Source organism: Tursiops truncatus, chromosome 6, assembly GCF_011762595.2.
Source record: "Tursiops truncatus isolate mTurTru1 chromosome 6, mTurTru1.mat.Y, whole genome shotgun sequence".
In the NCBI taxonomy this organism is placed as follows: domain Eukaryota; kingdom Metazoa; phylum Chordata; class Mammalia; order Artiodactyla; family Delphinidae; genus Tursiops; species Tursiops truncatus.
Genome location: NC_047039.1, coordinates 105,601,725 through 105,622,985, shown reverse-complemented (window position 1 = coordinate 105,622,985; position 21,261 = coordinate 105,601,725). Strand labels below are relative to the sequence as shown.

The window sequence follows — 21,261 nt, the reverse complement described above, 5'->3', positions numbered from 1 at the left end:
GCTTTTTCTTTATCCTGTGACCTTTGAACCTGCCTTACTGTTGAGAGCTGCCAGGGAAGTCGACATTTTGATTGATGTTGGTACACGAGTCAGTCTTTCCCATTGAATTCCACATCTGCACGAAAATAGCTTTTCCAGCAGAATTCATACTGGCTACAAGTGATAGCCAAATTGATGGCCGAAATGCTTTTATGTCGTTTGCATTTAAACCTAAAGGTATTTGGTGGTTTAATTCAGTATCCAGTTTTCATAGATTATAAGCATTCACTTATATGTTTTTTTTTGTTGTTGTTGTTTTTTTGCGGTACGCGGGCCTCTCACTGTTGTGGCCTCTCCCGTTGCGGAGCACAGGCTCCGGACGCGCAGGCCCAGCGGCCATGGCTCACGGACGCAGCCTTTCCGCGGCATGTGGGATCTTCCCGGACCGGGGCACGAACCCGTGTCCCCTGCATCGGCAGGCAGACTCTCAACCACTGCGCCACCGGGGAAGCCCCACTTATATGTTCTTAATGGGTTTATCAACTCATGGTGAAAGACCAGTATTAAAGAGTATTCAAAGATTTGCAAACAGAGCTCCAAGGAGGCTTTATGGAGGAGTAAAAGCAGTCATCAAACAAACCCTTCACCATTCTTAGAAAAGAAAGATCAGTCAGTCTGAGGGCCCAGGCAAACTGACTTGGAGGTTTTTGTAAATAAAGCAAAGTGTGTGTTTTTGGAAAGCTTTCCATGGGGGAGTCTGAAACCTTGCCTCCGCACCCCACCTGAGCCCCAGCTTAGAGGCTGTCTTGATCCATCCAGATGCTGGGTTCCCTGACCTTGACCTTGGGACACTAGCATTCCATCGGAAAGGGATTGTTATGGTCTGCTTATAAGACAATCCAGTGCAGGCACGAACCTCTTCATTTGTTCTCACTAATTTTGTTACCTTGTTTGTGGAGCTGCAGGCCTCTAGCGTGTGTGCATGTGTCTGTGTGCGCATCCCCCACCCCTTCTCCCAACAAAGGAGAGCAGGGAGACTGGGAAAAGGACTCAGGTTTTGTACTGAAATCAACTTGGGCACATCACAGCCCATACACTGAATCCTCTGACCACCTGATTTCTTTTCTGCTTACTTGACGGGTAATTCCAGCAGAGAACACACACACACACACACACACACACACACACACACACACACACGTTGACGTGACAGGTATTCCAGTTCCTAGAGGAGAGGTACCCAGGAATTTTGTCATATTCTCTAGATGCTCGTGAGAATGTGTGAGAGGGAAATGAGGGTGAGCATTCAGCTACCGCTGGGTGAAAGAGCTGTACCCCAAGGTGGGTGGGTGGGTGAGTGTCCATGGCCGTGCTGGCGTACTCTATGCCTCATAAGGTGCTTGCATTTATACTCACATCCTAAGGTTCTGTCGACTCCCAGGGGGTCCAGGCACTTCAGACATCAGGTGGGCAAGCTATGCTGTGTTTTTATTCTCTGACAAGGACTTATTTCATAAGTTCCAGATCAAATACGGTAGGTACTGCTCGATTACAGAGCACAGCAGACTCTAACGTGTTAAATGCCCCAGTTATTGAATTGCCTTTTCACAAGGGTACTCTGGAGCACAGTCAGGAGCAGGCAGAGCCTCGTCCTTCTAACAGATACGTTTCCCAGCCCTATTAAAAGGGGTCTTCATCTGTCCTGTCAAAGGGAGTCTGCTGGGGTTTTTTAGTTTAATTACACTATCCAATTAAAACTCCTTGCTGCATTTGGATGCGCCTCTCCTTGGGCCTGAGTGGAGATGACATTTACAAGGCTCGCCTTTCAAGCAGACAATAGTGTGATTGATGAGGTGCACGTTCAGTGAAGGAGGCGAGTGCCTGTGGAAGTGCCGCTTAGTGCATTTTGATTTATTTATGATCTTCTTCCAAAACAAGGGAGCTGCTGGGAGATGGGTTCTAGGCAACAGGGGGGCCACCTCAGTTTTTCCAAGTGTGTGGGAGGGAAAGAAAGACCTGGCGTGTGCCACAGGATAAAGGTGGAGAAACACTGTAAGCGTGAGGCCAGCTTGCATCATCGAATGCCAGACTGCATTCTCAGGTTCTCTGACCCAGTTTGGTTTACAGTAACCTCAAGCTGTGATCTGCTGTTAAATAGGCCATCACTGTGTTTCAGGGAACAGTTGCTGCGGCTGGATAACACTGGCCAGACCCCTGAGAACTTAGCCTGTGGGAGCCAACTCAGCATGTGTCCCGTTGACTGACCTGGTCATTATTAACTGACACCTGACGTTTGCACTGGACATGCCTAGTTATGCTCCCAGCTGCATCCTCCAGCAGTCCGGCAGCTTCTGTCCAGGGGCTACAGTCAGTGCTCAGTGGCTCTTTCTCTCACTCTGCCTGAACTACACTGAACATTTAAAAGTTGCTTCTAGGGACTTCCCTGGTGGTCCAGTGGTTAAGACTTCGCCCTTCAACGCAGGGGGTACAAGTTTGATCCCTGGTTGGGGAGCTAAGAGCCCACATGGCTTGCGGCCAAAAAAACATAAAACAGAAGCAATATTGTAACAAATTCAATAAAGACTTTAAAAATGGTCCACATCATGGGACCTCCCTGGTGGCGCAGTGGTTAAGAATCCGCCTGCCATTGCAGGGGACACGGGTTTGAACCCTGGTCCGGGAAGATCCCACATGCCACAGAGCAACTAAGCCCATGCACCACAATTACTGAGCCTGCGCTCTAGAGCCTGCGAGCTGCAACTACTGGGCCCGCATGTCACAACTACTGAAGCCCGCGCACCTAGAGCCCGTGCTCCGCAGCAAAGAGAAGCCACCGTAATGAGAAGCCCGTGCCCCGCAACGAAGAGTAGCCCCCGCTCGCCACAACTAGAAAAGGCCTGCATGCGGCAACGAAGACCCAACGCAGCAAAAAAATAATACATTAAATAAAATTTTTTTTAAAAGTTTCCTTCAATTAAAAAAATGGTCCACATCAACAAAATTTAAAATATAAAATAAAAGTTGCTTTTGGAATTTGGAATCAGCCAAGAGCAAGTGAGGCTCTAACAAAGAGATACGGAGGCACATTGGAGAACTTCTCAAAGTTGTAGTGAAAAGGCAAACCCAGCAACTTGTTCTTAACCTTCTATTCTGTGTACCCTCAGCATATGATAGATGGGACCACTGTGCTTGTCTCTGTAGTTCCTGGAAAAGAGGTGTTTAGTACAATGTGTGGTCTCTGGAAGGGTCAACATTCTGAATTTAGGATGCAGGCAGTTCTACTCTGAGCCCTAGACGGATGATAAAAACCTTCCCATATTCATTATCAGGTACTACAGTTGCTCATGGGAGCTGTTGGGGTCATGTTTGCTCACTGCATGACATATAAGAATGTCTATGTTTATGAAGAAAATTGGCTGGTACTGAGACACTCAGTGGGTTTTCTTACATTCTGTGTAACCTTTCTTCATTTTTCCCTAAGACTTACTAATAAATGAGAAAGAATTTCCTTGTGTTGATTGGAATATTGATATCTGTTAGAGTAGAAAACATTTCGGGGGTATCATCTTTTTATCCTCCTGGGAGAAGCCTTCTTTTTGCTATTAAATTTTCACTTAATTGTTGACTTGGGCCTTATAGACCCATAATAACAAAACAGTTATGTAGGTATAATGGAAAGTTTACAGACATTTACATTTTCCTAGATTTTAATTACCATTTCCTCAAATTCTTTTTTTTTTTTTTCTTGGTTGTAACATCAGAAGAGATCCGAATTGAGAAGAGGGTAAGGGCAGAGATTGTTTCCTACTGAAGAAATCTGTGTGAAGATTTCTCAGCTGGATAAATGATTGGAAGAATCTGTTTCCCTTACCTCCTGCCAAGCTCCAAACTGTGTTTTCGTAATAAATAAATGGAGTGCTTAGATTTTAAGTTATTCTTGTAGACATGGAAAAAGTAAGCCATTCTTTCATTAAATTCAAAATATGTATTGCTTACAAGACTCCCATAGGCAACTTCCAGGACAGGGTAGCTGTACCCAGATTAGCCCTTCTATCATAAATGACTGGAAGACTGCACAAAATATAAGAAACTGTTTGCAGACATTGAAAAACAGGCAGTACAGGACAGTGAGCCCTGAGAGAAGGGCAGCAAATGAGCTGAGACCTACTATCACTTCAGCTTTCTTCCAGGGTTTCCCAAGGAGAGCATAGCAGTCTCACTGACCTGGGAGACACAGATCAGAGTTGGGGGAACTGAAATTCAGCAACTGAAATTAGCAAAATTAAGTATGGAGAGGAGGGAGCCCTACTGAGAATGAGCTCTAGGAAGATGCCTTTTAATCTTCTGTTGTATACTAAGCTGTGTGTGCCTCCTGTGGGATCTCACAAGTCTGGTCAAAGAACAACTACTGGGGAGCTATAAACTAAAGTTCTGGCCGAAACTCTAGTTCATAGCTCCCCAGTAGTTGAAGCATCCAGGACATTTACTAGTAACTCTGGAAAGGCCGTATCTTAGGAGCAAGGCTACACTAGCCCTAGATTAAAGACTGCCTTAATTCTTAATAAAGTTTTATATGGATTCCTGAAAGGATCAAACTGATCCACATGTAAATTAACTGACTGCCAGAACAAAGCCCAGTATTAGCTAAAAGATGATGACAAAATGCAAACATCCCACACTCGAACGTTCATAGTGTCCAACTTTCAATAAAAAATTATGAGACATGGAAAGAAGCAGGAAAAAATGTGTCCTGTAACCAGGAGAAAAATCAGTCAATAGAAGCAGAGTCAGAAATGGCAGGGATGATAGAATTGGCAGATAAGTACTTAAAAATTCATATTGTAAATATGTTCAAAGACTTAATAACTCAAAAAGAAGAGAAATGGAAACTTTAAAAAGAACCAAATGAAAATTCTAGAGCTAAGAAATACAGTACCTGAATCAAAAAATTCACTGATGGGAGCAAATCAGGAAGATTAGGAAAAAAGGTCAGAGGGTTAGTTATCTATTACCACATGACAAATTGTCCCAAAACTCAATGTCTTAAAACAACAATAACATTTATTTTCTTACAGCTTTGTGGGTCAGGAATCCAGCACAGCTTAGCTGGGTCCTCTAGCACAGGGTCTCTCACCAGGCTGCAGTCAGACTGTCAGCTGGAGCCAGCAAGTGTTCTGACATATATGTAGTTGGAGTCTCAGGGAAGGTAGAGAAAACTGTTCCAGATTTGATTTAAAATATCAATCCACCAATCTTGGAAGTCTAAAGAAGGCCAAACAGGATAAATACAGAGAAAACCACATCAAGGCACATCATAATCAAATTGCAGAAAACCAATGATAAAGAGAAAACTCTTATGAGCATCCAGAGAAACCAAGATAAGAAGTATTGCTGACTTCTCACCAGAAATAATGCGATCCAGAAGACAATGGAGTCAACCTAGAATTCTATACTTAGTGAAAATATCCTTCAGAAATGAAGGTGAAATGAAGACATTTCCAGACATTCCAAAAATAAAAGAATTTGTTGCCATTAAACCTTTACTATAAGAAATATTGAAGGCTGGAGGGGAAAAAAAATACCAGATAGAAACCCAGATCTACCCAAAGAAATCAAGCGTACTCAAAATGTCACCATTAGCAACTATACAGAATGAACAAAGAAAAAGGAAATAAGTGAGACCTCTTTGAGTGGGGATAGACAAACTCTGGCCCATAGGCTAAATCCAGCCCACCACCTATTTTTGTATGGCCTAGGCACTAAGAATAGTTTTTAACATGTGAATATTTGCAATTGATTTGATGATATGGAACATTAACTTTGAACTCCATTTAAGTGAAATGTTATCCACCCCCCCCAAAAAAAATATGTCCTTCTCAGAAGTAACCTGTAGTAACCCCAGAAAATACATTTGATGATTATATTTTGAATTTTGTCAGTTAAAAAATGTAGAAATTCTCTTTCTCTTGTTATATAAGTATCTATAAAATATCCTTAATTTTGCCTCTTGGCTCTCTTATCCTGTCTGGAAGAGTTTGTTTATCTTGGAGAGTGAGAGCAAAAAGACAAGGGAATCTACCATGTGCCAGGCAGTGTCCCAAGTGCTTTATATGCACTACTTAATTCTTTTTTTTTTTTTTTAACATCTTTATTGGGGTATAATTGCTTTACAATGGTGTGTTAGTTTCTGCTTTATAACAAAGTGAATCAGTTATACATATACATATATATGTTCCCATCACTACTTAATTCTTGAAACAACCCTCTGAGGTTTATATTCATTTATTTTAGAAGTCTCAGACTGTTGATTTTTATCCTAGGATTACTTAATCTTAGCAACAACTCTGTGAGACAGATATTATTCCCATTTTATAAATGAGGAAACTGGGGCTCAGAGAAGTTATGTAACTTGCCTAAAGTTATATATAAATGGTAACAGAGGTTTATATTCTTCCCTCTGCCACTGACACAAAGCCAAGTCACTTAAACTTCTGTGCTTTTTGGGTGGAAGAGTATCCCTAGCCCCAACTCAGTCTATGAAGTCTTATTCCTCAACAAATTTTAACCATGCTTCGTTATCTGGTTTCTCTTCCTAAAGGATATTAAGTGCAGAAAAATAGAAGGTGGAAAAAGAATTACAGAACTTAATAATAGAGAGAGTAGGAAGTTAAAACTGACGAGAGTTGACCAAAAATGAAACAAAACAAAAACTGTTAAAAATCAGTCCAAGAACTCAAAAAGCACAGTAGTATGGTAATAGGGAACTTACTACTATAATATGGAACTTAATATTTAGTGGTGATGTGTAGAGCCTTTTGCAACTCTGAAGAAATCATGATATTCAGTACTTGTAAAGATGGACATGATAGCACGGTATTTATTTTCCTTATACTCTAATACAGGAGGAAATTTTATCATATGGATTTTTTTTTAATTTTATTTATTTTTTTAATTTATTTTTGGCTGCGTTGGGTCTTCGTTGCTGTGCGCGGGCTCTCTCCAGTTGCAGTGAGCGGGGGCTACTCTTCGTTGCGGTGCGCGGGCTTCTCATTGCCGTGGCTTCTCTCGTTGTGAAGCACGGGCTCTAGGCGTGCGGGCTTCAGTAGTTGTGGCACACGGGCTCAGTAGTTGTGGCTTGCGGGCTCTAGAGCACAGGCTCAGTAGCTGTGGTGCACGGGCTTAGTTGCTCCCTGACATGTGGGATCTTCCTGGACCAGGGCTCGAACCCATGTCCCCTGAATTGGCAGGCGGATTCTTAACCACTGTGCCACCAGGAAAGTCCGATTTAATAGTTTTTACACTTCTCAGTTTTAATTTCTAATATAATAAATATTGATAGATATAGTCCACATGAACAAAAGCTTTTGGAGCTCCTCAGTAATGTTTAAAAGTGTAAGGGGATCCTGAGACCAAGAAGTTTGACAACTGCTGATTTAGGGTCTTGGAAATCATCTAAAAAGCTTGGACTTTATTCTGAAGACAATAGGAAAAGAAACACTGTAGAGTTTTAAGTAGGAGAGTGATATGACCAGATGTGTGTTACAAAAGGATGACTCCTCTCGGTAGATGTTTGGATCTGAAGAAGACATGACCAAAAGTAGGAAAACCAAGAAGAGGCAACAGACGGTCAGGACCTCGGTGAGGGCTGTGGTCACAGGATGGGAAGGGATGGAAGATGAATATATGAAAACTATTTAGGGGACCAAATGCTTGGAACTTGGTAAGTAGTGAAGCCTCCAGTTGGGCTAACAGACCTTTAGATTTAAGGGGAAATGTAGAATTCAGTTCTGGATGTGCAACACTGCAGGCCATGTGAAGATGGCAGCTGTACTCACTGGTTGGCTCTGAAAGTCTGGAGAAAGGTCCGAGCCAGATATCTGCTCCGGGATCATCAATATCTGGGTAGTAGTTAAAACCTAAGGGACAAACCTGACAGAGGAGAAATGGAGTTAAAAGAGATGAGGGTCAAGGACAGGACACCGGGGAAGACCATTATTTAAGAGAGAGAGAAAGGACAAGAAGGTCACAAAGGACATATAAGAAACAGATTGACTGGAGAAGTCAGTTGAAAAATCAGTTGACTGTGGCTTCCTGGGAAGAGAGGACTTCAGAAGTATCAGATACAGCTGAGAAGCCAAGCAAAATAAAAGCCGAGAAGTATCTACTGGATCTCTCAACATAGAGGTCGTGGTGACCTTAGCAAGAGTGTTTTCAGTAAATTAGAGGAAGGAGGGAAATCACATTGCCATGGGAGTTTTTATAATCAGAGAGCTTTAATTATGTTTATAGGAAGGAGCCAAAGGGGGCGGGGGGAGGGGGTGAATGACACAGGCAAAAGTGTTAAGTGGATCAGACTCTGTCCCTGCTCCAGAGGTCAAAGAGGTCATCACAGTTACTGGGGCCTCTGCCACCATCGGGGTGCTCGAGAAGGAGCACCAGCCTTTGCCAGTTGAATTACATTGAACTGAAGCTCCTACAGGCAGCTGGGAATGCTGCTCGCAGTGGAGACCAGACCGGAGGGGGTGTTCAGCCCAGAGACCAAAGCATCCCAGGCCATCCATTTCCCACTGCAACGAAGAGTAGCCCCTGCTCGCTGCAACTAGAGAAAGCCTGCGCACAGCAACAAAGACCCAATACAGCCAAAAATAAATAATAAATTAAATAAATAAAAGTTATTTTGAAAAAAGGGAAATCCAATGAGAGCTCTCCACCCACTTCCAAGCCAGAGGAACCAGAAAAGATCAGACCCTGGAAACCCATTTTTTTAGAAGTATCCATGCCTGATGTAAAGGAATTCAGAAGGAATCCAAATACTCAGAGATGTTCTTCATAGGCTTCTCTATAATACTGGCAATTTTATTAGTAACTTAAATGCCCAATGGAAAGATAGTAACATGAACCGTGGCACACACCTACTTGTTGGCAAAAAATACAGCTGTTGAAAAAGATGGTTGTGGAGACTGTGTAGCAACAAGGAAAAGGCTATGCTAAAATGTTAACAACGAAAATTCTCCCCAAATTTTACTATACAATCTGATTACAACTGTGTGAAAACAGACATGTGAGAATGACTAGAAAAGAGACCATGGATGTCATTGTGCCAGGATGTTGGTATTATGGGGGTGGAGTGTGGAAGTTTTTCCTCTGTCCTCTAAATTTCTAGTAATTTTAAAATATATTTTATAATTTTTTAATTGAAAAGGAAAACCAAAAAATTCAAGTTTATTTTTGGCTTTCCTGGCAAGTGGGACACCTGGGGGGTTTTAGACAAAGGTGGGCCTCAGGCTCAGTTTGGAAGTCCCAGCTCTGACCAGTCATTGCCAGCCACAGTCGGTGCCCGCAGGTCGTTTAGAAGGGAGCCTCTTTTCAAACAACAATCTCTGTTCCATTTGCAGTGGAAATCTGGGAGCACTTCCTTTAGCAGGAGTGTATGCGCTGCTGGCCCTCTGCCTAAGCTTTCCCATCTTGTGATGATAGCAGCTTTTTCTGAATGGCCACTCCCCTCAGTTGACCAGAAGACCCTGTTTTTTCAGCACAGCCTCTGGTTTAAGTTAAAACTCATAATGCAGATGATAAATTACAGCACGAAAGCTCAAAAGTCTCCACTTCTGACACCTGTACTGCTAATTAGTAAAAATACATTTTTACATATCCAGACTTCCATTTCAATATTCAGAGGCGATGTATAGTTTCAGTGCCCTGAGCAAATCTGGATATGTGACCGGGGCTTAGATGCCACATTTTATACCCCATTATATTGCATTTTATTCCTACAGCTCTAAAGCAAGTCTGCTCAAAGAAGGCCCAATTAAAAACCAAATCGTCAGAACAGTGAGGATATTATCGTCAAACATCAGTTCCATCACAGTTGTAAGAATGATGGCCACCACCCATTGAGCCCCCGCTGTTTCCAAGTGCCATGTGAGATGCCTGATGGATGCTGTCTCCTCTCGGGCAAACCTTGGCCTCTGGAGGGACAGTGCCTCTGACCGTCCCACCACTAGAACACAGCAGAACTGGATTTCTTCCCAAGTCTCTGACTAGTACTCACACTTTCCCCCTCTGCATCCCAGGCTTTTGTTATGCCTCAATTTCCAAACAGAATTTAACAACCCAGACAAAATAATTTGGACTAATTGCATTATTAGACTTTGTATTTTCTTTTAAATCATACTGATACACAGGCTCACCTCAGAGATATTGCAGGTTTGGTTCCAGACCACCACAGTAAAGCAAGTCACACACACACATTTGTTGGTTTCCCAATGCATATAAAAGTTATATTTACACTATACTGTAGTCTGTTAAATGTGCAATAACATTATGTCTAAAAAAATAATTTACACACCTTAATTTAAAAACACTTTATTGCTGAAAAATGCTAACCATCATCTGACAGTGCAAGGTTGCCACAAACCTTCAATTTGTAAAAAATGCAGTATCTGCGAACCACAATAAATGAAAGCACCACAAAACAAGGCATGCCTGGATCATTTTTCTCAACTGGCACTTTTACAAAGACAGTTTACCCCTATGGCTTACTCATTCCCTGTGAAAGGTGCTGATGTTCTTTGAGTTTCCAAGGGTAACCTGCCCACCTCTGATTCCCTCTAACACCCCAGGACAGATGCCCCGATGGGCTGCAGCTGAGGAGGACATTTGACCCCCCCCCCCCCCACCATCTTCCTCCTTTACCTGAGGTGAGCCTAGAGGTGCCCAAGGCTGGTAAAGTTTTGATAACAGACTTTTCTCACTTTGTGTTCCTGTTCTGTTCAGCTGGTGTTGAAATGCCAGTGATTCCTTCCCAGACACCTCTGGTGGAAATTTACCACATAGCATAAACCACTCATGTTTATTGATAGATCCATCTCCAGAAAGAGGTCAATTAACTTGTTTCACTTTAGTATATGGGCTTTGGATTAGGTGAAATTATACAAGTGTGAATTCTGCTTATTAACTCTTATAAAAGAATTCCCAAGTCTTGCCACTGTTACCTTCTCTATAGTTCTCAAGTCAGTCCCTTTCTCAGCATCCTTTTTACTCCTGTCTAGCTCAAAACTGAATATGCTCCTACCTGGATGACTGTGGCAGCTGGTCCCCCTGCCTCCAGGCCCTGGTGAGCCAGGGTGAATGCCCAAAAGCCCAATCTGACCATTCACTGCCCAGCTTACAGTCCACTAGTGGCTCCCTCAGCTGTTGAATCCAGTGTTTCCAGCCCTTTAGTCTGCCCTGTGTCACAGCACCTCCTGCCCGCCCACTGTTCGTGAACCTGCCTGCTCGGAGCCCTGGCTCGGAGGCGTGCTGCCTCTCGCCCCCGTGTGTGTGTCCATGCTCTGTCCTCGCCCTGTCGCATCCTTCTCCACCCCACGTTTACCCAGCTGACCCCCCTTCCTCCTCTAAGACTGCTCAGTCAGGCGTCGGCTTCTCCAGGAAGCTGTGTCTCTAGTGGCCCTTCCGCTACCAGGCCAGCCACCTCCCCTGGGGTCTCCACAGCATCTCGCTGGGATCACCTTCTTCGTCATGCTCATCATACTTGTCTCTCAGTGTTCCTGGTGTTCATTCCTCTGGCCACCCAGCAAAGCAGGGATCCCTGGAGCAAGGGGAAAAGCCTCACAGCAAAAACTCTCGGCGCGCCTTGGCCCCATGCTCCGTGGCTCCAGCACGAGTGACAGCGTGGCTCTGAGTTAACTAGAGCTCTCCCTCCGAAGTCCTCCCACAGAGCAGGAAGGGGCCGTCTGCTGTAGCTGTCCCACCGCACCGCACCCAGTTTTTAGCTGTGTGATAGTCTATCTGTGGCTCTGTAATAGTTACAAAAGGGCCGAGCTGTTGAATCCTGATACAGGTTCTCCAGATGGTGTTCTGTCTCCTCTTCCCTCAGTGATGTGAATGCTCTCTCTGGAAAGGACGGATAAGTCAGAGGCTTCAGTGAGATGGTCAGGGCTGGAACTCTTCATCACTCTGACTTGCTTCCCTCTTCCTTGGGGGTCTGGTAAGAGTGCTGGGGACAGGCAGAGGACACACACAGCCTCCTAGCTCAGCACAGTACATGGGGGGGTGTCTGTAGTCACCTGACCCAAATATGCAGCCGTTCCGGACACTCGATGTGGGATGCTTAGTTTGTTTTCGTCCTATGATTGGTGTGCAGATGAACCACAGGCCTCCCCTCTGTGAGCCCGTACCATCCAGGGGATGGTGTGGAGGCTTCCTTCCAGAGGCTCCCGGGCCCCTGCAGACTGCATGTCACATGTGCCATGTGTAGATTTGGCTCTTCCTAAAGAGTGCAGGACAGGTTTTTAATGGTGTCCCAGTTGTTCAGGCGAAACATGCTCTAGTATCTTGAGGTTTGGGTTTTGTTTTGTCAGTGACGAGCGGGAGCAGGTGGTATAGACAGTCCATGAGATCACTTATCAAAGTGGTCAGTGAACCCCGAAGCTTCGGGTCCACAGACCTCCCTAAGACCTTCTGGTCCTTTTTAGCTGCAGGCACTGGTGTCTGTGTCTGTCACGGCCAGGTGTCAGCAGTAAGGCCTCCTGGAGGGGGTGTCTCTGTTTGTCCTTCACAGCCCTGTGACCTTCATAGACGGCTCTGCTTGGTCACAGCATGGCCAACAGAGCGATCTGCATTGTTCTTCCGCACAGTGAGATCACCATCAAGGCTCTGACATTCTGAGCTGAATCCTGTAAAGATAAAAGAATACACACATACGCTCACGTCCATACATACAGATACATCCATTCATGTGAGATTCACTTCTCAGAAACAAGTAATTTATATATTCACAGAATGATTAGCTTTCAGCTAAAAATTCTAACACTTTAGTACCACGATTTAGAATCAGGCTAAATTTGTCAAATGACGGAAAGCGAAGTTTTTCAGAAATTATTAGCTAATTTTTTCAATATTGAATTTATAGTCAGAAAGTATATCATAATGATGTTTCCAGGATAAAATACCAGCAGCTTAACTTTTCTGGCCACAAACGTACAGCATGTATCAGTTTCTTTTTGAAGATCTGAAGAATTAGCTACTGTAAATAAAGTTTCCAGGAAGATTTCTCTGGGAAAGAGGTGAACTTACAGTAATATGGGTGATATGTTATTAATAACTATGACCAGCCACTGCTTCAATTAAAAGGACAACGGATGAGAAGGGCTAATAGAAAGGATATGCTGAATTGTAATCTCACAAGCACTGAAGTCTGCAGAAAAGACAAGAAGGAGTTGTTTCTGAGGCTGGTAGGAGGAAGCCTCTGGGTAAGAGACGTCACCAGCTGCTCCTTGGTCTGGGAATGTTTACCGAGCTCTGACTACACGTCTCTCTGGAGCAGTGCTCCTTTGGTTGCCAGTAATGGAAACCAACTTCAAAATAGCTTAAGGAGAAAGAGGACTTTCTTGGAGGTCCACAGGGGTCTCCCAGAACCCAAGGACAGCATGAGCTGATGGGCCAGGGAGAGCGTCACATGGGAGTGAGGACGGCGGGCACCTATGTCTCCACTTAGAGGAGGGAATCTGATTGGCATGTTTGGCCCAAAGGACAGGCACAGGGGGTGCGGACACGACTGCAGGTGGCGTGATACGGTAAGCAGGTTTCTTTGACGGGCCGAGCACTGTGGGAGGCCACGTGAGAAACGTGCCTAGGAATGTATCCCACAGAGGTGCCAGTTGAGCTAAAGTACCCAGCATTGGCTGACCTTTTGGAGACAGGATAATGAGAGGGGACATCCCAAGCGTGGGCAGGTGGGTATGTGCAATGCCCTGGGCTGGCATGTGGCATCTGAGAGTGGTGAAGTGAGGTGAGGCTAGACCAGGAAGCAGTTCCAGAAATGACAAGGTTGCCCTGAAGGTGGTAGGAAAGGGTTACAAAAGCATTTGGGTCTGGGGGTGGTTTGTGTGTTCAGGGGGTCAGACCCCCTGAGTCAGTCTGCTCTGTGACGTGCCAGCTTTCCATGGCAGCCTTTAGAGCAGCCTCTCCACGCCCCCCGCCGCCCCCAGTCCACCCGTCCTTCCAGGGTGGAAGTGACCGGAGGCCTTGGGCCTTGGGCCTTGGGAGCAGCCTCCACGCGGGCTCACATGACCAGGACTCCCCCTCCCAGCAGGAGCCAGGCTACGGAGAACCTGGTAATAGCGTTACCATCGGCCTTCCTCCTTCCTGTTGCTCATTTATTTGACTTTAAGCACAGTTCTTTTTAGAGAAATAATTTGGAGTTAATTGGCCTTCTGCCTTAAAAAATACCACCTTTTCCATGCGACTATTATGTAGAAATAGTTCTGTAGAGCTTTCCTAATCTGGCGTCCCCGGAACACCCTTCAGAGTGGAATGGGACATAACTAGCCGTTTGATCTGTTGTTTACTGCCTGCTCTCTCCCCACCTGTGATGAGAAGGTGAACGACTCCTGGGAAGAGTTGCAGCCCTGCAGCCTCCACTTGCTCTCGCTGGAACTGAAATGACAGGGGAGAGGAGAATACGGGGGGCCTCCCCCAAGGTAACCCGCCAGAGCCCCCTCAACCCTGCCTTTTCTCTCTCCGTCTAGGTCACGCGATATTTAAACTCACGTATCTAAGCAATCACGACTATAAACACCTCTACTTTGAATCTGACGCTGCTACCGTCAATGAAATCGTGCTCAAGGTGAGTGTTCCTTCTTGGCCCAGACCCGGCGTATGCAGGACCGGCTCCCCCCCAGCACTGCACGAGGCTCCCGGGCCGGTTTTGCAGGGTCACTGCACTGCCTACGGGCCACCCGGCTGGTGAGCACCCAGGCCTGGGCCACACCGCAGGTCAGCTGCTCTGCACCTGCTTCAGCCAGCCAGGACCCCCTTCAGCTTCCTCCCAGTCCCCCGATAATCCTCCTTCTTCATGTGTTTATTCATTCTTTTTACGTACCATTTATTTCCCTCCAACCCCACTCAGGAGCTCCTTGAGGTTCCTGGAACAGACTCTGAGGAAATTATGGTTATTGTTTGAAGACACCTTAAAGTAATCACGATAATTAACCTGTTCTAAACATCCCGGCTTGATGCTAGAATTGTCTGTTACCATATCTCAATAGTGCTCACGGAGCACCTTCTGTGTGCCAGGCTAGTATTCAGGATACTGCAGTGACAGACCCAGTCCCTGCCCTCAGCGAGCTTGTCCTCTTTCAGAGGAAAGAGACATTAAGAAAATTACAGAGAGGGACTTCCCTGGTGGCACAGTGGTTAAGAATCCACCCGCCAATGCAGGGGACACGGGTTTGAGCCCTGGTCCAGGGAGATCCCACATGCTGCAGAACAACTCAGCCTGTGCACCACAACTACTGAGCCTGTGCTCTAGAGCCCACGAGCCACAACTACTGAGCCTGTGTGCCACAGCTACTGAAGCCCACGTGCCTAGAGCCCGTGCTCCGCAACAAGAGAAGCCACTGCAATGAGAAGCCCATGCACCACAATGAAGAGTAGCCCCTGCTTGCCGCAACTAGAGAGAAAGCCTGCACACAGCAACAAAGACCCAACACAGCCAATAAATAAATATTTTTAAAAAGACTGTTAAATAAGTCACAAGGTGCCCCATCGGTGTGTAAAGAGTAAACTGACTTGGTACAGGGGGTAGGGAGGCAGGGAGAGCTGAGCCCTGAAGGATGGATGGAAAAGTACACATTTTACCAGGTGAGGAGAGAGAAAAGGCATTTCACAGAGAGAGCAGCCTGTAGTGGAGCAGAGAAGCAGGGCGAGTGCGGTGTGGCTGGGAGGTTGCACCCAAGCCTGTGTGTCTGGAGCAGAGAGGTTGCAGGGGCCAAGCCACACAGAATCTTGCAAAGTGGGGTCGGACTGAGAAAAGCTCCTGTGGGGTCCCATTGGTTCAGGAAATATGGGTCAGGGCCCGAGATTCTGTGTCTCTAAGAAGCTCTCAGGTGCTGCAGAGGATGCCGTCTGTGTACCACACTCTGAGTAGCCCTGGTCTAGTGATTTGCAGACTCTTCCAAACTGAGAATCCTTTCTCCAAGCCAAATCTTACGTAGAATGACCAGATAGAGAAAACAGAACTGCTTTGGCAGAACAGAGCTTAGAGCCAGAGGGGGCTCCTCCACCCCTGGTTGTGTGTGACTCTGACCAGTCACATCACCTCCCTGGGCCTCAGTTTCTCCTCCTGTAAAATAGGGATCATGGTACCTACCCTGCCCTACCCCACCATAAGGCTAATATTAGCTGCTAGAGCAAATATTAAATGGTACGGGGAAGCTACCTAAGTGATTATTCGTTCTCTTCTTAAGAGTAGATGTCATCAAGTAATAGTAATAAAAGTACTAAGATACACTGAGGGGTCACAAAGTGCAGGACCTGGGCCAGGCACTTTACCTGTCCTGTCTCAAGGAACCTTCACACCTCTATGAGGTCATTCCCATTTTCTAGATGAAAACTGAGGCTCAGGAAAAAAGTAACTTAGCCAGGGTTGTGACAGGCAGAACCAGAACTTGACCCCGGTTTGGCAGATTCCAGAACTTGTGTTCCTAACCTCCCAGGTGTGCATAGACTTAAGGAGCTGAACAGGAGATTTCGATGAAATGGAATTGTTTCACAGAAACGTTTTGAGGCAAAGTCCTCATGTCTTCAAAAGATTTTCAAAAGTAGTAGATAAGAATTAAAAGAATAAAGCTGCTAGGAGGACAGTTTCGAGCCAAGACAGAGTAGCGTGACCAGTTGGATGGAAAGCAGAGGGTTCATAGACCACCCCGGATCGGAGCCCCTTGGAACAGGCAGGGGACAGTGCCCACCTGGAGTGCCTGAAGGCAGCGAGCTAAGAGTTACCGGCCAGCGCATCCCCCGACGACCCAGGGAGCGTGTGCCGCACTCCGGGGCCAGGTGGAGAAATATTCCATTACCCCGTCAGGGCTGGCCTTTTTTTTTTTTTTTTTTTTAATTTATTTATTTTATTTTTGGCTGCATTGGGTCTTCGTTGCTGCCTGCGGGCTTTCTCTAGTTGCAGCGAGCGAGGGCTACTCTTCGTTGCAGTGTGTGACCTTCTCATTGCGGTGGCTTCTCTTGCTGCAGAGCACAGGCTCTAGGCTTGCGGGCTTCAGTAGTTGTGACACACGGGTTCAGTAGTTGTGGTGCACAAGCTTGCTCCACAGCATGTGGCATCTCCCCGGACCAGGGCTTGAACCCATGTCCCCTGCATTGGCAGGCGGATTCTTAACCACTGTGCCACCAGGGAAGTCCTGGCCTTTTTTTTTGTAGCCAGCATTAAAATATTCAAGGACTTTACTAGAAGGATTCTAGTAAAATTATAATCCTGTGTTTGACATCAAAATAATTTTCACAACAGCAGATTGATGACAGAAACACAGGTTTATGACTTCACTGCAAGACTGTGGAAGAACAAGTGCAGAGAAATCATTTTCCAGGACCAAATGCTCCCTCGAAGCAGATGCTTTTCTGCAAAATCCCCAAGGCCTATCGCCTTTCCTAAAATGTCTGTTTTCATATGAAAATGCTTGTAGAAATATTACATCATGCACAAGACTCCAGGAGAAGTCCCAGCCTGATTTATTTAGAGAGCTAATGATCGCGATCCTGATGGAAGATTAAATTTCACGTCTCCGATCTCTGATTTTTAAAGCAGTTTAAATACTTAGCCCAATCTGCCATTCCCAATGTCTTCGTGGGGCTTTGCACCAACACCAAGTGACTGAGGCCCCACTTGGTAGAAATGTTGCCATCAGAGGTTCTTCTCATGTCGGTCTTAGACGCAAGTAATACATGTGGTGGTTCTAGAATTGAGGAGTTTCACATAAAATAAGAGCTTTAGAGTGAAACTTTAGATGAGCCACAGCTTGGGCTCTGACCAGTGTCTGCAACTGAAAGGAGGAAATAAGGACCAGAGGCTAATGTCAAAGAAACTATTACAAGCAGGCAACTCTCCAAGTTATTTTTAGCTCGTTGTGTTTTTCCCCATAGGACCCATTTATTGGTCACCGACTGTATACAAGACATTTTATGTACATTACCTCATTTCATCTTTGCAACTGCCCTGCCCAGTGTAGACATTATTATCCCCACTTGATAGACGAGGAAAAAGAGGCCCAAGGCCACAGAGCACATACAGGTGAAGCCTCATCTTGAACCAAGCTGAGGAGTCCCAGACCTGCCCTGCCCCTTCCCACCCGAGATGGGATTGAGCTAAGCCCTGCGTGGCCCCTAATTCTGCAGGCTTCGAGGTGAATCTCAGAGGAATCATTGGTCTCTTCAAATTGGGTTCTTCTCGTGATCAAGTGATGGAGGCTGTGACTTTATTGACCATGAAAACTCCCTGTATTTTTATGCCTTAAGCTGTAAAATGCACTGAAAGTGAGACACTCTATAGTGCATAAAACTGTGCAAGTCTTAAGCCACAGCATATTAACCAGCTAATGCAGACCAAAGAGCGTTTTTATCTTTTGACTATTACATTAATCTTCCATTAAAATTATCTATGTGATTATCACAAAGCACTGAAGATAATAAATTTAGGAAATAGTTGGCCTGTTGAGGATCATTTTAAAATGCTTTTGTCAAGTTACATGTGCCAAAAATACACTGAAAACAGTAGATTGGTTGAGTGTGCAAACAATCGAACCCAAAGATTGCTCTTATTAAGAATGATAAACCTCTTCTTTCCATGCATTGTCTCTAGTGTCCCAAATCGTCACCTGGCCCTGCAGGCCTCATGATTTATTGCTCTCAGCTGGTAACTTGGCGAGGCAGTGGGCCGAGCGCGTCAAGCCTTCTGTACTCACACGCCAGCCTTTAACGCCTGCTGCCGGCGACTATCAGAGCAGAAAGTCTGGAGGGGACACCGTGGCAGAGCCCCAGCCCCACGCGAGGCGAGGCATCCGCACCGCCTCCCCGGAGCGCCTCGGTTTTTTCTCAGTCCGCAGAGGCCTCTCCCGCTCCGGGCAGGGGACACGTGGCCCTCAGAGTACAGTAATCAACAGAGGGGGCAGCTCGTTTCTCTAGCCAGGAATATTCAGGGTTCTAGTCATAACTTTGAGATATTTGAGGTTGAAGAGAAACAGTGTTTGTTCTCAGAAAGGCCCAGCCAGAGGGCAGCTGGGGCAGTGGAAGGAGCCGAGTCTTAGGAGGTGAGGGGGTGGGGGCCTCTGAGGAGGCCCGGGGCCTGGAGAGCTGGTCCAGGTCCTGGCGCGTACTCTTTCTAGCTTTGTGACCTCGAGTAAATGACGTTATCATTTCTGTGCCTCAGTTTTCTCCTCTGTACAATGGGGATAACAATGGCAGCCATCTCCTAAGGCTGTTGTGAGGGTTAAATGACTCAATCCTTGAAAAGCACGCCGAACGCTGCTGCTGCTGCCACCGCCACCACCACCCAGCCAGGGGCTCATCCTCACACCACGTGCAGGTCTTATCACGGCACTGCTGCCCTTCCCTGGCTCCTCCCTGCCTCACCTTGACTTATCCCTAAGCTTCTGCAGTTCATGGACACCCCCTTGCTGTGTTCCACGGCTGTGCCTTGATGCGTGCTGATTCTCCCCACCCCTTGTACACCTCAAACTCCTATTTGTCTCTCAAAACCCATCTCATTCATCCCCTCCACGAGCCTTCCCTGCCCCACATGTCCCCAATAGTTACTCTCCCCATTCCTTTCTGCTCCTTGTGTATCTGTTGTCACACTTGTTCTGTTGGACACTCACTAGGCCGTGAGGTCTTTGGGACAGGGACCAAGTCTTAATTTTCCCTCTGCCCCTTGAACCAAACATGGGGTGAGGCTCAGATAAGGCAGGTACTCAGTGCCAAAGGTGATGGTGACAGTGACCATCCAGCATGGGGGGAAATCTGAAAATACCCCAAGAGAACCAGGTGGGAGCAGCAACGTGGAGACCTGGGAGGCAGCTGGCTGTGCATCCTGCAGTTTCCACGGCATCTCTCCCGGCTTTGACCCTGACCGCTCGGTGATCCGGGCAGCTTGGTCCTCTTCTCTGAGCCTCACTTCCCTTTTTTATCAAATGAGCCGTAGCTAGTGGGGTGCTTGTGAGCATTAACATACCCCAGTTGGAACCTCTGTACCTGCTGGTGGGAGGCTGAACACAGAGCCTTGTTTTGGTTTGGTTTTCATCCCTGTGACGTCCTTGTCTTTCAGACAAGGGAAGAGGGGGCTCAGAGGAGTTATGTGCGAGCCCAGGGCTACACGGCAGGCTGGGGGCAGAACCAGGAAGCCCAGTACACAGGCTTCTTCTGGGAGGGACCACGGGCTCTGGAATCAGAAAAGCTCCACCACTGGCTGAAAGGCCTGTACCAGCCTCGTGTCTTCTCCAGGCGTGTTTTTCCGTTGTGCAGTGGGCTCTGGTCACAGCCTGCGGGGTTGCCGTGATAACTGGACGCCATGCACAGGGGGGCACTGGGCCCGGAGGGCGCCCAGCCCAGGGCAGGGCCCTTCCCTTGCTCGTCCCAGGCGAGCAGAGTGGCTGACAAGTGACGGGCTATGTCGTCTTGCTTTCTAGGTTAACTACATCCTGGAATCACGAGCAAGCACTGCCCGGGCTGACTATTTTGCTCAAAAACAAAGAAAACTGAACAGACGTACAAGCTTCAGCTTCCAGAAGGAAAAGAAATCAGGGCAACAATGACACCGGCCTCCAGCTTCAATCTGTTGCCATAGCTCAGAGCCTGCCTGCCAGGGCCAGGTGGCCCTAGAGCCCACCCTGTGTCCTGCAGTCCTCGGGAGGCCAGCCCTTGGCTCACGAGGACAGGGCTGGTGGGCTCTTGGGGAAGGGGGGCACCCCCCTAGAACAGAGCTGGGGACGTTGCCACGGGGCCGAACCCTGAGTGGTAATGGCTTTGATTAGCAGTGCTCGGGGCCGGACGACACCGAGAGGAGCCACAAGCTGCGCAGCCATCTTCGCTGCCTGGCGGCCCCGCCCGGAGATGTACACAGCCGTGCCCAGGCCCGGAGATGTACACAGCCGTGCCCAGGCCCGGAGATGTACACAGCCGTGCCCAGACGCGTCCTTGCAACTTGATCAAATTTCTCAAAACAAACGAAGAACAAAAATGTACGGTTCTTTTTTTTTTTCTTCCTTTTAATAAACTCTTTATCATGGTTGGTATGATGGACCATTCTTTGGGGCAGAGGATTGATTATGTTATTCTCTTTAAAATCTGTTCCCATATTGAACAGGCAGATTGGAAAAGCTATGGCTCGATTTTTCAGAAGAAATGTTTAAGATTTAGTCAATAGTTTTAACTATGCCATTTGTTTAAATGAGTGCATTGCTTTGAGGATAGTATCTTACTAAAGTTAGGAAGGGGACC

At 46.5% G+C, this 21,261-nt stretch overlaps 1 protein-coding gene across 10 annotated transcripts in view; it reads left to right on the top strand.

The window, feature by feature from the left end:
* Positions 1-21,054, top strand: part of MAPKAP1 (MAPK associated protein 1) — a 229,755-nt gene extending 208,701 nt beyond the window's left edge. For 9 of the 10 annotated variants that reach the window (XM_033858596.2, XM_019949238.3, XM_019949241.3 and 6 more), the window contains 2 exons: positions 14,511-14,608; positions 20,451-21,054. In XM_033858596.2, the coding sequence (XP_033714487.1) occupies positions 14,511-14,608; positions 20,451-20,576 (224 nt within the window). In that variant the 3' untranslated portion in view covers positions 20,577-21,054. Of the gene's footprint in view, positions 1-9,755; positions 14,609-20,450 lie in introns of those variants that run through there. The other variant, XM_019949242.3, reaches the window with a different exon arrangement.
* Positions 21,055-21,261: the final 207 nt, after the last annotated feature.